Source organism: Malaclemys terrapin, chromosome 11, assembly GCF_027887155.1.
Source record: "Malaclemys terrapin pileata isolate rMalTer1 chromosome 11, rMalTer1.hap1, whole genome shotgun sequence".
NCBI classification, from domain to species: Eukaryota; Metazoa; Chordata; order Testudines; family Emydidae; genus Malaclemys; species Malaclemys terrapin.
Window position 1 is genome coordinate 69,373,100 of NC_071515.1, and position 16,768 is coordinate 69,389,867.

The 16,768-nt window shown below is 41.7% G+C and overlaps 1 protein-coding gene across 1 annotated transcript in view; it reads left to right on the forward strand.

Moving 5' to 3' along the window:
* ADCY5 (adenylate cyclase 5) overlaps positions 1–16,768 on the forward strand; it is a 307,979-nt gene that overhangs the window by 202,246 nt on the left and 88,965 nt on the right. Inside the window, exons 4-5 of the mRNA XM_054043693.1 lie at positions 14,745–14,856; positions 15,016–15,143. Coding sequence (XP_053899668.1) covers positions 14,745–14,856; positions 15,016–15,143 — 240 coding nt within the window. The remainder of the gene's footprint in view (positions 1–14,744; positions 14,857–15,015; positions 15,144–16,768) is intronic.

Sequence of the window (16,768 nt, forward strand, 5' to 3'; positions counted from 1 at the left end):
ACTACTATCCTAACAGTCTTCTTCCTCAAAATGAGATCATGTAGACAAATAGGCTTCATTTACATTAAAACTCCATGTCTTATCTGAACCCGTTTATCCAAATTGCTATAATGTCCCCAATTGCATTCATATTACCAGTGTTTCTCTGTAATATTTCGTCTGTTTACACTTTATTACAAATTGCTACCATTAATATCACATCTAGAATCAAATCTCAGTATGTATTCATACCTGTCAATTACTCTGTTGAAGCCTTGATATTTAATCTTGCTGTTTTGGATGCAATAAAATATAATCATTATAATTACCACCTCTTAAATTTTCAAAAGCCCATACCCACAGAGGGTAGAAAATGGATAGTTCTCCTATATGTTCCTTTCTGTTATCAGTCAAGAATCTCAATTCCTGCACTTCACATTGCTTAATTCACTCCCTGACAAATGGGCATCTTTTCCCTAAACAAACCATTAGGTGGAGAGAGAATGTGCAACAGGGTTTTTTTTGTTTTTTTTTTTTAATTAATGGAGATATCCCATCTCCTAGAACTGGAAGGGACCTTGAAAGGTCATCAAGTCCAGCCCCCTGCCTTCACTAGCAGGACCAAGTACTGATTTTGCCCCAGATCCCCAAGTGGCCCCCTCAAGGATTGAACTCACAACCCTGGGTTTAGCAGGCCAATGCTCAAACCACTGAGCTATCCCTCCCCCTAGGTTCTGGGCTACTGGATTCATGTACAACTGAAGATACATTTTAGTGTAGCTTATTCAGAACAATTGCAGAATGGAAGCTCCATTCTTTAATTTATGGGTAGTTCAGCCACCTAGGATTTTTGATCATACTCCAAGATCTGCATCCAAAACGCCTTGAGGAGGCTTGGTGGAAATGGAGACTTTGGAGAAAATGGGCAGGTGCAAAACAAAACTTAGTTTTCAGCAACTCAGGGCCACAATTGTACATGATGCTTAACACAAGGTTTCATTGACTTAGGAAAAATTCAAAATATTCACATGGAGTGAATTTCACCCTAGCGCTAATGGCCAGCACAAAGCCTTTGCTCCACTTAACATCCCCTTACGGACCTCCTTTCAGAGGGTCTTCCATGGCACGTAAGCCTTGTTTTGGCACAAGGGTGAATTTCGCCTATAATTTATTTGATGACAATCATGCATTTTCCCAACATTAGCATGGTGTTTATTTGTCGCCTTTCTCTATGCCCCCTCCTCCAAGATGTACGTGTATGTTCTGAGCAAACCAAGGACAATTCCCTTTATCTTCTTATATGTCCCATACCTACTATATGAGAGTCATAATGTAATCTAAAATTTTATTTCAAGCTCTGTGTGATTTTGGAGCTGTCCTCTTTAATTCTACTGCTCTAAAGCCAAATTGATGATCCAGTGATATTTCAAAAGCTAAACAGGGGCCAGATGGGTCAATACTTGGGTGGGGGGCATTTAAGGGATACCTAGTTGCTGCAATAAGTTATAGTAATAATAATAATTAAAGCACTACATTGATACCTTCTACCTGATGCCCTAAGGTGCTTTAATAATATTGATGGCACTTCATAACAACGAATTGATGTAGTATCTGACTTTTATGGATGGAGAAAATGAGGCATATATGAGAAAGGGATGGAGAGAGGGCAGAAAGCAGCCACACTTCCCAAAACGTTCTTGAAGATGAGTGGATTGCCTGGGTTTTCATATTCCTGGAGAGCTCTTCAGTTTGTCTTACAGTGATATCACATTTAGAGTGTGACATATTCAGGTTACCTTCTTTAACTGAATGCTGCAAGTAACATGCCGAGTGTTTGCCCCGAAATCAAAGTCTCCCAGAATGGATGTTCCAGGAAAATCCTCCCAATTTTCACACAGTAGCCTGATTATTATTTCTAAACTGCCCTTATTTTCATGCTTGGTCCTCAGGTAAATTTATAACCACTTTCTCTTTTGAAGTTCTGAAAAAATACATCATCAAATAGATATTTAAGACCCCCTATTTTTCTATTTATGTGAAGCAAAGTGGTTTCCGCTCTCCCATTTATTACATTCATGTTAAACCAAATTGGAGTTTGTGAAAACACAGTTGGGTGGATTTTATAAGTAGTTGAGACCAACTCCCACAGTGTTTTGCTATTCACAATAGAGGAGCCAGACACTTCTACTTCTCAGCGTTGCAGCTGCAATGCTCATCTAAGCTATCTGATCTTCTTTAACTGGAAATCTGGTGGAAAAACAGCCTGATTTGTGAGATTTGATTCTTCTTCTTTCTGGTTGAGCTGAAAATGCCATGAGAACACGTTTCTTTCCATTCTAGTCCATATTGGAATGCAGAAATAAATGTAAAAGTGTACAACAAAGAAAGTTAACTAAATTTTCTAAAAAGTCTTTAAAACTAAAAATCTGGGATCAAGTTTTCGGCAAAGAATCAAATGGGGATCTGACCGTGGATTCCGAGGCGGGGATAAGGGTGGGTTCCTTACAGAGAATGAGTCAATAAAGGGGGCGGGTTTTCATGAAGGAGAAACAAACAGAAATTTCACACTGTAGCCTGGCCAGTCATGAAACTGGTTTTCAAAGCTTCTCTGATGCACAGTGCTTCCTGGTATGCTCTTCTAATTGCCCTGGTGTCTGGCTGCGCGTAATCAGCAGCCAGGCGATTTGCCTCAGCCTCCCACCCCGCCATAAAGGTCTCCCCCTTACTTTCACAGAGATTGTGGAGCGCACAGCAAGCAGAAATAACAATGGGGAGATTGCTTTGGCTGAGGTCTGAGCGAGTCAGTAACGGTCGCCAGCGACCTTTTAAATGGCCAAATGCACATTCTACCACCATTCTGCACTTGCTCAGCCTGTAGTTGAACAGCTCCTGACTCCTGTCCAGGCTGCCTGTGTATGGCTTCATGAGCCATGGCATTAAGGGGTAGGCTGGGTCCCCAAGAATAACTATTGGCATTTCAACATCCCCAACGGTTATTTTCTGGTCTGGGAAGTAAGTCCCTTGCTGCAGGCGTTTAAACCGAGTAGTGTTCCTGAAGACGCGAGCATCATGAACCCTTCCCGGCCAGCCCACGTTGATGTTGGTGAAACGTCCCTTGTGATCCACATGTGCTTGCAGCACCATTGAAAAGTACCCCTTACGGTTTATGTACTGGGTACCCTGGTGCTCCGGTGCCAAGATAGGGATATGGGTTCCATCTATCGCCCCACCACAGTTAGGGAATCCCATTGCAGCAAAGCCATCCACTATGACCTGCACATTTCCCAGAGTCACTACCTTTCGTAGCAGCACCTCAGTGATTGCTTTGGCTACTTGCATCACAGCAGCCCCCACAGTAGATTTGCCCACTCCAAATTGATTCCCGACTGACTGGTAGCTGTCTGGTGTTGCAAGCTTCCACAGGGCTATCGCCACGCGCTTCTCAACTGTGAGGGCTGCTCTCATCCTGGTATTCTGGCGCTTCAGGGCAGGGGAAAGCAAGTCACAAAGTTCTATGATTTAATGGGCTAGATTGTTAAAACCTGCCTTAAAAGGTGAAATTTTACATCTGCAATTAGCAACTACCTCAAACTTCTAACCCTATGGTTCTATGATTCAATGATTCAATGATTAAATTCCATAGGCCCTATTATCTGTCCCATCTTTGTGCAACTCAATCGATAGTTGGTTGCTTTCCTCTTCTAATTAGAATGTCTTTTCCCTGCTAATTCAATCCTCCCAGCAAATAATTGATGTTTTACCTCATATTTCGTCTTTGTGTCATCAATATAATATGTTCCCTAAACTGGACCAACAATTACCCTTGTGAAACTTCACTTGTCCCTCTGATCCATACTTTCAATTCTCTGTGAGGTTCTCTTCATGTCTTGGCACAAGCTCGTCCACTTTACAGCGCTAGTCACCTTCCCTACAGTCACCTGTTTTATCCAAGGAATTAGTGCTGTATAACACTGTAACATAATGATATAGGCAATCCCAATGCTTTCCATTTTGAGCAGGGACATAATCCCTGGTCCAAACAGTTTGCAAATGAGTTAATTTGCAAGAAAACTGTAGAAGATAAAAAGGGAGTGGAGAAGAGGGAGCAAGGAAGCAATACCCCAAATAAGGTTGTTAGGTTGAAAGTGATCATTCTGCACATATTGCTGCTCTAGGATAGGTTATGGAAAAGCAGCCTTGCTTGGCTAAATATCCTTGATGCTAGGATAAACTTGCCAAATGTGATTCAAACAGCAAATGTCGAGAGCTTATGGATTTAAAGCTGTGCTAGACAAAGCTCTGAAAAATATACTCTAAGGAGCCTCCTGCACTGGACTAGATGGGACTGAATTGGTCTCTTCCTCTCTAACTTCTGACACCATTGATTCAAGGTGCAAACATGAATAGTTTGCTTTCTGTACACTAGTCAGCTGAAGTTTAGTCCTCCTTCGCTGCCTGCTCTGTGATTCTTGCTTAACAGTCGCAGTGAATACAGAGTGTGTCTGAAAGGTAAATATTCCATATTATGTTAAAAGTAGGGCTGTTCATTAATCGTGGTTAACTCATGCGATTAACTCAGAAAAATTGATCATGATTAATCGCACTGTTAAATAATAGAACACCAATTGAAATGTATTAAATATTTGTCGATGTTTTTCTACATTTTCAAATATATTGATTTCTATTACAACACAGAATACAAAGTGTACAGTGTTCATGTTATATTATTATTTTATTACAAATATTTGCACTTTAAGAATGATAAAATAAATAGTATTTTTCAATTCACCTCGTACAAGTACTGTGGTGCAATGTCTTTATCATGAAAGTGTAACTTACAAATGTAGATTTTTTTGTTACATAACTGCACTCAAAACCAAAACAATGTAAAACTTTAGAGCCTACAAGTCCACTCAGTCCTACTTCTTGTTCAGCCAATCGCTAAGGCAAACAAGTTTGTTTACATTTACAGGAGATAATGCTGCCTGCTTCTTATTTACATTGTCACTTGAAAATGAGAACAGGCATTCACGTGGCACCTTTGTATCCATGGCACTTTTGTAGCCGGCAATGCAAGGTATTTACTTGCCCGATATGCTTAACATTCGTATGCCTCTTCAGGCTTCGGCCACCATTCCAGAGGACATGCTTCCATGCTGATGATGCTTGTTAAAAAATAATTTGTTAGTTACATTTGTGACTGAACTCCTTGGGGGAGAATTGTATGTCTCCTGTTCTGTTTTACCCGCATTCTGCCATATATTTCATGTTATAGCAGTCTCGGATGATGACCCAGTTTAAGAACACTATCACAGCAGATTTGACAAAACGCAAAGAAAGTACCAATGCGAGATTTCTAAAAATAGCTACAGCATTCGACCTAAGGTTTAAGAATCTGAAGTGCCATTCAAAATCTAAGAAGGACAAGGTGTGGAGCATGCTTTTAGAAGTCTTAAAAGAGCAACACTCCGATGCGGAAACTACAGAACCTGAACCACCAAAAAAGAAAATCAACCTTCTGCTGGTGGCATCTGACTCAGATGATGAAAATGAACATGGGTCGGTCCACTCTGCTTTGGATAGTTATTGAGCGTCATCAGCGTGGTCGCATGTCCTCTGGTATGGTGGTTGAATCATGAAGGGACATACGAATCTTTAGCGGATCTGGCATGTAATATCTTGCGATGCTGGCTATAACAGTGCCATGCAAACACCCTGTTCCCACTTTTAGGTGACATTGTAAACAAAAAGCGGGCAGCATTATCTCCTGCAAATTGTAACCAAACTTGTTTGTCTGAGCGATTGGCTGAAGTAGGACTGAGTGGACTTGTAGATTTTACATTGTTTTATTTTTGAATGCAGTTATTTTTTGTACATAATTCTACATTTGTAAGTTCAACTTTCATGATGAAGAGATTGCATTACAGTACTTGTATTAGGTAAATTGAAAAATATTATTTCTTTTGTTTTTACAGTGCAAATATTTGTAATAAAAAATAAATATAAAGTGAGCACTGTACACTTTGTATTCTATGTTGTAATTGAAATCAATATATTTGAAAATGTAGAAAACATCCAAAAATATTTAAATAAATGGTATTTTATTATTGTTTAACAGCGCAATTAATCACTATTAATTTTTTTTAATCACTTGACAGCCCTAGTTTAAAGCTTTGGTTAATTTCCCCTTTACATCCTCATGGCTCTTATTGCTTTCCTCAATTCCCACAAGGACCCCTCTTGTAGTAGCACTAGAGTCAAGAAGCCATTCTGATAGTGAGTCATCTTATTCTTTTCCCTACTGGCTTCTGGTACCACTAACATTTTTAGATGACAAGAGAATCCCTCTGTCTCTCTCTCGACCCCAAAAACATATTCACTCTTTAGAACCCCAGAATTACAGAAAACATATTTAAAGTGAGAGACACTAAAGAAACATGGCTACAACAATACTGCATACAACAATGAAAGTTTCAATGTAAAGTATCGAGCTTCCCCTGACTTGAAGGCTGAATTTGGATCAGTTGTTTTCCTCTTACTTCCCAGAGACATCTTACTGATGTTAAAATCAGATCAGCAGCTGCAGATCCGGTAGATGGTACTTTCCCTTTTGAAATCTGTAGAGAACCAGCACCCCCATGTTTTGGCAGACATACTCTGCTGATGGTGACCTATTTTGAATGAGATACATCTGAGGATCTGTCCATTTGTGGGCCTTATGGATCCCATGACATGTATTGCAAGAGCAGGGATTTAATGCTGGGTCATATTCCAATCTGGGTAATTAAACTCTGCCTTCCTAAATTCCCTTTCAGTATGAATAGAGACGACATCCTTCACTTTCTGTCCTGTACAGTTGTGAATGTTTCCATCTTCCCAGCAGTCCTGAACAACAGATCCCCTATTAGACACACAACACGGTTCAAAATCCTCTGAAACCTCATTTAGAAACGGTCATTGGGATTCATATTTATGATCAGCAGGCAGAGACATCTGATTTGGTTTGTGGTGATGGATTAATAGAGTGGTACTTACATTGTACATAAATCACTGAATTTCCTTTGCATGTCACAAAGACAGATATAACAAACTCCTTTTGTGGTCTGGCTTATAGCTACTGAATATCTCATTTTATTGGTTTTGCCTTCCTAAAATAGCCTTCCTTCCAGAGAGGTTATTTATTATCTCCTGTTTCCAGTGAAGAATCAATTTAGTTAAATCTGGCATGCTACTGGAGAACTCACCAGTGCCAAGTGGAGCAATTACTTCCTATATCTTACTTACGACACTCCTGTTAATACATCACAGAATTATATTTGTCTTTTTCATTACTGCATCACACTGTTGGATCATGTTCAATTTGTGATCCACTATAACTCCCAGATCCTGTGCTGCAGTACTACTGTCTAGCCAGTTATTCCCCATTTTGTAGATGTGCATTTGATTTTTCCTTCTTCAGTGTAATACTTTGTACTTGTCTGTGTTGAATTTCATCTTGTTGATTTCAAACGGATTCTCTCGTTTGTCACGGTCATTTTGATTACTGTCCTCTAAAGTGCTTGCAACCCCTCCCAGCCTGGTATCATCCTCAAATTTTATAAGCATACTCTCTACTCCATTATTCAAGTCATTAATGAAAATGTTGACTAGTATCAGTCCTATTGGACCTAAGATAGACCCCTGCAAGACCCCACTAGATATGGCCTCCCAGTTTGACAGCAGACCATAGATAACGACTCTTTAAGTACCGTCTTTCAAACGGTTATGCACTCACCTTATAGTAATTTCATCTAGACCACATTTCCCTAGTTTCTTCGTGCACTAGTTTTCACATGCACCCTTTTATGTGCATGCTCATCCTCCAAATGGCTGAAGGAGAGAGAGACTAATCAACAAAAATGATTAGTGGTATGGAACAGCTTCTATATGAGGAGAGATTAATAAGACTGGGACTTTTCAGCTTGAAAAGAGACAACTGAGAGGGGATATGACAGAGGTCTATAAAATCATGACTGGTGTGGAGAAAGTAAATAAGGAAGTGTTATTTAATCCTCGTAACACAAGAACTAGGGGTCACCAAATGAAATTAATAGGCAGCAGGTTTAAAACAAACAAAAGGAAATATTTCTTCACACAATGCACAGTCAACCTATGGAATCCTTTGCCAGAGGATGTTGTGAAGGCCAAGACTATAACAGGGTTCAAAAAAGAACTAGGTAAGTTAATGAAATGGCTATTAGCCAGGATGGGCAGGGATGCTAACCCATTCTGTGAAATGACAGGTTTCAGAGTAGCAGCTGTGTTAGTCTGTATCCGCAAAAAGAACAGGAGTACTTGTGGCACCTTAGAGACTAACAAATTTATTAGAGCATAAGCTTTTGTGGACTACAGCCCAGAAGAAGTGGGCTGTAGTCCACGAAAGCTTATGCTCTAATAAATTTGTTAGTCTCTAAGGTGCCACAAGTACTCCCATTCTGTGAAGTGTCCCTAGCCTCTGTTTGCCAGAAGCTGGAAATGGGCAACAGGGATGGATCACTTGACGATTACCTGTTCTGTTCATTCCCTTTGAAGCACCTGGCATTGGCCACTGTTGGAAGACAGGATACTGGGCTAGATGAACCATTGGTCTGACCCAGGATGGCCATTCTTATGTTATTATGATCCTAGAATAGATAGCACAATTGTTACATGTAATGTAGTTGCCCTGAAATATGTATCTCAAATTGTAGCAGTGCCAGTTAATGTGTCAGAGTAATTGATGGAGCCAAATTTAAAATGCTAGTTGATTTCCAGTAGTAAAAGTAACTAATGCAAAATGCTCTAACCAGTTTAAAAAGATACGCTGACTTTAATAAATAATTAAACAGCACACTGGCAGCGTCATAAAACTAACAGCAATGCTCCGAGTGACTATCCTTACCAATTAGCCTAGTAAAAACATTGATGCTGGGCATATTGTTTGCTACAGACTATTACTTACTTTCACTTATTGTACCTCTAACCATTTGCCCAAATTAATTAAATTATAGTTTATTGTAAACAATGATAATTTTATTATGACAAATTAGCTTTCCCCTTTCTCATTACTTAATCATTTCTTAAATCAAATACCATGGCTTTAATTTTCATGCAGTTGGATGTGCTTTACTGTGTTTTATAACTCATTAAATCTCAATGTGTCTAGGGTTTTGTTGAGTTTGCCGTACACTGCACGTTGATGCTCAGTTTCCAGTAACACTTGCTGTTTATATTCATGGCTCGTGTTGCCATTGTGATGGTGATAGGGTTTGTGTTTCTTCCCTTGCAAGATCTGTGTTGTGGCTGGGATGCAAATGTTTTAAAATAGAACATGATCATTTTTCTTGACGTTAGTAATACTGGTGATTTGCTTTAGCATTTCAAATATTCTTGCATTTAAAAAGAAGCGTGGCCACATTAAACCCATCCTCTGATAACTCCGCCGGCTTCTAAGTCGTATAAGGCTCCAATTTAAAAAATTGTGGTGGAGGGCAGGTGGGTGGTTGTTTGGATTTTTTTTTAAACTTCAATAGAGTTGCTCCAGCCTCCCTCATTGACCTCACTTCTTTCTATTCCTCTCTTCATTGCTTTGGTTTCCAGCTGGATTCTCTGCCTCATGTCTCAGGCTTTTGATCCAAGAGCCTTCTCCTCTATGATGCCTGCCATCTGGAAGAGCCCTCCTATGTCTTCTGACTCATTGATTCTCTCTTTGTGTTGAAATCTGAGCTCAAAATGTGTCTTCTCTCTTGCCTGTGTCTCTTAATCAGTCTCTCCTGCTGTTGCTCTGTGATTTAAGCCTGGAAAGCATCTGAGGATGGTGTAAGTAAATAAGATATAAATTACCAGCCAGATCTTGCAGCCCCTGACGTTACTGGGAGTTTTGTCAAGCATTTTAATGGGAGTAGGAGCTGAAGTTGTATTGTGTTGTGTTATAGGATAAAGGAAAATATACTCTGGGAAAAAGACAATGAATTTTAAGTAATAAAACACTGGGTAGTGCACCTTGTGGATCATCAAGTTAAGACCAAGTTGAGACCAAAGGGCTTAGCCATATAAAAAAAATGCAATAACTTCTCTTCTCCCCTGTATTCCCCCAGAAATAAGCAATTTACCATCTCTTATAGTTACGTAAAAATAAGGGGAAAAGTCAAGCTCTGGTCAATGTAGACCCCCCTATGAGTTTAGCATGAGGTCAGTGATGATGCAGAAACTACCTCCAGAAATGCCATTTCTGCATTTTAATTACCTGTTTAGATTATATTTTTTGCACAGCAATTGCCTTCCAGATGTGCTAACAGTCTCCGCTCCCAGTGAAGTCAGCAGGACCTGTGACAGCTGATCATCTATGAAATTCAGGCCATAAATTAATTGTAGTCAATTACTACCATTCCCCTCCACTCAGCCTACACTAATGGCATCTGTGGCATTTTTAAACCAGTAAGCTTTTCATCCCCTTGAGATTTATAGCTAAAACCCTCATTTTGTTTAGCCTTTATCGTCAACCTCTCCATTCGTCCCAAAATTTCAATGCTGGTTGACCCTTGGTCTGTGAAGGGGCATGACTGCAGTGTCTTGCACTCATTGATGTGTAAGCATAGTCCACTTTCACCTGTAGGAAAATGCCTCATCTGATGAATCCTGCAAAATAATTGGCTTGACTTTTGCTTTCCAATAGATAGGGCCGGCTCCAGGGTTTTGGCCGCCCCAAGCAGCCAAAATAAATAAATAAATAAATAAAATAAAGCCGCGATCGCGATCTGCAGCGGCAATTCGGCGGGAGGTCCTTTGCTCCGAGCCGGAGTGAGGGACCGTCCGCCGAATTGCGGCCGAATAGCTGGACGTGCCTTTATTTTCTAAGGGCAGCCTGAAATAAAACAACACTAAATAAATGGCACCGGACAAAGAAAGGGTGGGAAGTGGGCGAGTGGGGTGGAATTAAGGCATGAAGGCTCCTTTTTTCCCTCAGAATAACTCGGCATAATTACAGTAATTCCTCTTTCAATTCTATGTCCCACAAATCTGATCAGCCATTTTGGGGGAATTTCTGGTAGATTTCGTTCTAAAGAGAAGCTCTGATTCTGCCTGTGGGGTGATATTGTGTGGCCTGTGTTGTGTGGGACGGGGAGGGCAGGCTAGATAATGATAATAGCCCTAAATTGTGGCCTATAAATCTATTCCACCCCAAAAAACGGTTCAAAGAATGTTGCAGTTTCAAAGTCAAGCACACAAAACTTTAATGCCAGAACGAAGGCTGCCCATTCAGCTTCAGTTCATCCCCTTTGTGTGTTTGCATTGTCATGCAGCCTTTACCTATGTGATCACTTGCTATTTTTTCACAGGACCCTGTTTCATTCAGTACACTGGTGGTGCTCTGGGGATGAATCAGGGGTCTAGAGCAGTGGTCCCCAAATTTTGGGGCATGCTCCCCTTCGGGGACCCAGAGGAATGTTATGGGGGGCATGCATCGGGGCTGGGGCCAGCCCCCATGGTAGGGGGGTGGGAGTGCCGCGCTTCCAGCCCGGCTCCCAGACCAACTCCGCCCCCAGCTTTGCTCCTCCCCCAACCCTGTTCAGCCCCAAGTCCTGCTCCGCCTCCAGGCCCAGCTCTGCCGTCACTCCTTCTCTGCCCCCAGACCAGCTCCATCCCCAGCAGTACCTCCGTTCCGCTCCCAGATGGGCTCTGCCCTAATTCCCGCTCCGCTGTGAGCTGGAGCTACTCCCCATCCCTAGTTCCACCCCCAGCTCTGCCTTCAGCCCAAGCTCCACTGCCGAGGAAGCCTTGGCTGTACAGTAATGGATGGGGAAGACACAGACAGATCCCATTACGGTGAGAGGGGGCACAACTGAAAAAGTGTGAGCACCACTGGTTTAGAATGAAGGAGGTTGTTGGCTGTAGAAACCTGCTTCATTTGTTGCAGAAGTTGGAAGGTGTCCAGGGCTTGACTTTACCAACCAGAACATGCAGAAGAAAAATGCTGCTTTTAACCATCTTAATTTAAATGAAACAAGAACAAAAACCGTTTCTTTACCTTGTCAATTTTTTAAACTTTCCCTTTTCTTAGTAGTTTACCACAGAACTGTAGTGGGGTCTCTGCTGCTGTCTGATTGCCTACTTCTGGTTCCAGATGAGGTGTGTGGTTGACGGTCACTTCATAACTCTGGTGTTTGTATCTGTGAGTTTCTAGTGTTACACTGTACAACAGCTGTCCAAAGTTCAGCCAGAGGGCCAGATGTGGAATCCTAAAATAGGGCCCATAGCTGCTCTTTCCCTGTAACTTCAGGATGAGGATAAAGCTGACAGAAAGGCATCTTTAATTCATCAGAGCTCAAACCCAAAGCAATTTTTGCTCATCTAACAAAGGTTACAAGTTAAGGCAATGTTGAGGGTGTTGGCATTTAGCTTCAATTGGAAAAGACATAAATTTGTGTGCAAATCAGCTATGAAGCCCTCTGAAAATTACTCCGTTTCACCAGTGAAAAGATTACCAGGAGTAGCTTTTGTGGAGTGTCCATTACCTACCTGACATGATGGCGAGGGGGACCATTAGTTATTATCCTGTGCATATTAGCATTAGCACTGACCCTTATTTCAGAATCATTAGAGTAATCTCTGTGTGTGAGAGACAGCCACTATACTGCCCAAGAGGTGACGCGATGTGAGACATTATGCATAGTGTCTCCAGAAATACCTAGAAGAGAACAATGAGCAGTACTACTAGCTGTGCTTTAGGTGTAATGTCGTTTATGTAATATGCACAGGCCCACACAATGGGATCTGAGCAAGATGAAGGACTTCATTGTTTTCCCCATAGTGAAATTTTACCAGTTTTCCTCCCATCCCAGTCAAGGGAAACCAGATATTATATTGAATCCAGGGCCGTTTAAATGCTTTTCTGTCTTGTACTGCTGCCTAACAGAGAATTCCTGTCTTGAAAAGTAAGTAACAGTATGAAAGTAATTTTCATGTAGATCTTGAGCCCACAAAAAGATTAGGCTTTTTGCCAGCATAAGAATCAGACATTTTCCAATTTTTATAATGAGCCAGTTCTAATAATAATTGCTCATGGTCCAAAAATACAACACAAGATTAAAATGTACAAGGTCTTCAAGGGAGAGCCGTGGTTGCTTAGGAAGCTATACATGCTTCTCAATAGATTTTTGGTTTATTTTAATTGTATTCCTTTGTTTTAACTTGTTTGCAAATGATATGAAAGCTTGATTTATTATATGTTTCCATTAGTATTTTTTTTTAAATCCCAAACCACATTTTGATTCAGGCATGCTTGGCACCCTGCTTTCTCTCTTCCCTATCGTGTTTGAGCTTCAACATCTGCCCGACCAAAATTATTTCATGCAGTATGGTCAGATATTAGCGTTGAAATATGGAAGGGAAGTGAGAAAACAGGGTGAAAATGTGCCTGAATCAAAATGTGCTTCAGCATTTTCAAAATACTCATGAATTTTTTTTTGCCACTTTTGCACTACTTCATGTCCTAGGCTGTTATGGGAAGATGTCCCTGAAAATGTGCCCGCTGCAGTTTGGCTAGAGCAGCAGCTCTTGGGGAGTAACAAATCAGAGATCTCCTGTAGCAAATAATGAGCTGGGTGTAATGTGGCATCTCACTCTGCTTTGTGAGGCACCTCAATGGCCTAAACAGCATGTCTAATATTTAGACCCAACTGGATCAAATCCTGGAGGGATACCTCATCTTTTTTCCAAGGTAGAATAATTTAGTTTCATGTCTGTTTGTGTGATGCAGTTTAGGGGTCTTTCGGATGAAATCTTAACAGTCGTAGTCTTATTTGTTTAGTCTGAGTCTTGTAACAGAAGTGGTTTGCCCCAGTGTGTTTGGCAAGAATGTCCTCCCCTCCCTTCTTGTTTTGCGGCAGCGCTCTACGCTGCCAGGTTGCTTCCCTACATCCTCCGTGGTGACAGCATATCGGGGTAGTGTATGTGAATAGTTGTGTATAGTGCTTTGGGGACCATTCAGAATGGAAGATGCTGTGTAAAAGTGAAATATTATTTATATAAGTTTTTCAGAAATTAGACCAAAAAACTAGGTGAGAAAAGGAAGCTAATAAGGCTGGGCTATAAGAAAACTGCAGACTTCCCTCTCTGGTTCATAAAGAACAGAGAAGCGTTCCAGGGCTCTGGAGCTGGGTGTTCTAGTGGGTTAGAACAGGGAATCAGGACTCTTGGGTCCTGCTCTTCACTGTGCAACTTTAAGCATTTTACTCAACCTTGTTGTGCCTTGCTTTACCTGTCTGTACAATTAGTATAACTCCTGCCTCACAGGGAGTGTTGTGGAACTTAGCATCTATTAAGCACTTTAAGGTCCCTTTAAGGCTACAATGTATGAGCAGAGTACTGTTATTATTATTGCAGTAGTAATGGATCAGGGGTGTAGGCAAGAAAACCAGACCATTATAGCTGTGTAAGAGGTGGGACAAGGAAATTAGATTTACACATTACAGGAAAAACCTCAATTTCTTTTGGGGGGCAGGAAAGTAGACACATGAGTGTGGCTTTTCTGAGTGGAGCCTTTAGAAATGGGACAAGGAGGGAAATTGCCAAGAGTGTGCTCTGTTGGGGAAAAGGGTTGATATCAGCCATGAATTAAGCCACTTGAATGACTCCCAGCCTGTGTGTTCTTCTTGGGACATTAACTAGCAGATTAGAACTTAGGCAACGAGGCAATAATTTAATGGTACTTGTGTCTGTATCTTTCTTTTTTTTTTTTTCCATAGCATCCTCTTTGCAGACATAGAGGGGTTCACCAGCCTGGCCTCCCAGTGTACAGCTCAGGAGCTGGTCATGACGCTGAATGAGCTCTTTGCCAGATTTGATAAGCTTGCAGCTGTAAGTTTTCTATTATAATTCTGATTTTGGTTCCTGTTACCCGATTGACATACTGCACCGGTTCACTAGATTTCTACCATTCACTGCCCTAGAAGGCAAGTTATTGCAAGCATGAAATGAAGTTTCATACTTCTCCCTCTCTTCCTTTTTTCTTTGTAGGAAAATCACTGTTTACGTATAAAAATCTTGGGCGATTGCTACTACTGCGTGTCTGGATTACCAGAAGCAAGAGCTGACCATGCACACTGCTGTGTTGAAATGGGAATGGACATGATAGAGGCTATCTCGTAAGTACCGATTCCCCAGGGAGAGAAATGTATTTCATCTCTTAATGCATGAGGTAGCTAGCTCATTGAGCTAAAGGCCAGCAGAGAGTGGGTACATTTGGGACCAGCACAGGCACACAAATGGACCTGACAGTAGAAAGACGGAAGCCTGATTCCACTAGAACCAGCGGGGGCATCTAAAATATTCCCCCTCCTCCCTACTGGGATAGGTCATCCTAGGCATGGAAGGTGTCAGTCCCAAACGAGAATTTTTCAGCAAGGTAGAGGCATGTGAAAAGAGGGTTTCTAATGGAAATCTGTCTGTAACCTTTGTAGACCCCTGGTCATTCTGCAGTAGCTTGCCCCTTTGCTTCTTAAAGGGAAAAATGCTGCCTACTAACCTGATTTGGAAAAGGCCCAATAGGCTGCAGATGTAATATGTAGGGGGAGGAAAGGCTAAGACAGGATGTTGATGAAGCTACATGAGGACAATATGATATAGGCCTGTGCACCAAAAGGGCTCCAACTGCACCAACTTAGAGTGTAGTTAGGATCATGGGACTGAAGGATGCTGCTGGTGCCACAATCATGGATGCCACTGCAACCCTGAGGGTCCGTAGCAGCTGCAGAGTGTGTGCTTGGGATGGGGAAAGAGAATCGTATCCTCCTCACAACTGCCACAGATCACCCCTTCATCCACCCTGTGCCAAGTCATCTTCCTGAAGATGGGCACAAGTCCAGAGGTGGGTGAACGGCTTCTTTCAGACTAATTACTTGGCCGCAAACAGTTGGGTTTGGCTGTTTATTCACAGATAAGCAGCCTGGTGCTTCATTGCCTTGTCCCTTTTCAGTCGTTTACACTGCACTGAGCGAGTGTATAAATCCAACGGGTTACAACGGTAGCGTTCAACTCCCGCTTTGCCATCCCTGGCACAGGCAAAAGTAACTCCACATGGGGCAAGGCCCAGCAATGATAAAGTCTGTTTTACAATGTTCAAGAGAGCTTTGTAACTGTTAATAAATCTGAAACATTTTCTCTGTGTTCCTAAGGGTAGGTGGAGGTTGGGGGAGGAAGGGGGAGTGAGAACAGAAAATCACTTATTCCAGTGATTGTTAAATGCCTTTCATCCCATACAAAGTGGGAGGCAAGCTTTAAAGATAGAGGAGGAGTTATTTGTAAACCCCAGGGTACTAGCAGCCCAATGCATTTTTTTCAAGGGAAGGTGGGTTGCAGTTCAGTAAAGAAGCCTAGAATCTTCCGGCTTCATAAGGTATGTCTACCCTGCAATTAAATACCTGCAGCTGGCCTGTGTCAGCTGACTCATGCTCGTGGGGCTCAGACAGGGTTATAAAATTTCGCTGTGGACACCCTCCACCGGGTCCCTGAATCCAGGCTTCATCCCCAGCCATCTACACTGCAGTTTTGTAGCCCCACATCCCAGCTGACGTGGGCCAGCTGCGGGTGTTTAACTGCAGAGGAGACATACCCTAAGTGTTACTCAGCTGAGCGGGGAGGGTGGTTTACAAAGCAATCTGTCAAGGGCTATAGATTCTTTCAAGCCACCCACGGTAGAAAGCGAGACCTTTGCTGTTAAATGTAATAGACAGAGTGTTTTCTTGGTAGTACAAGTTGTTGGAAATGATTC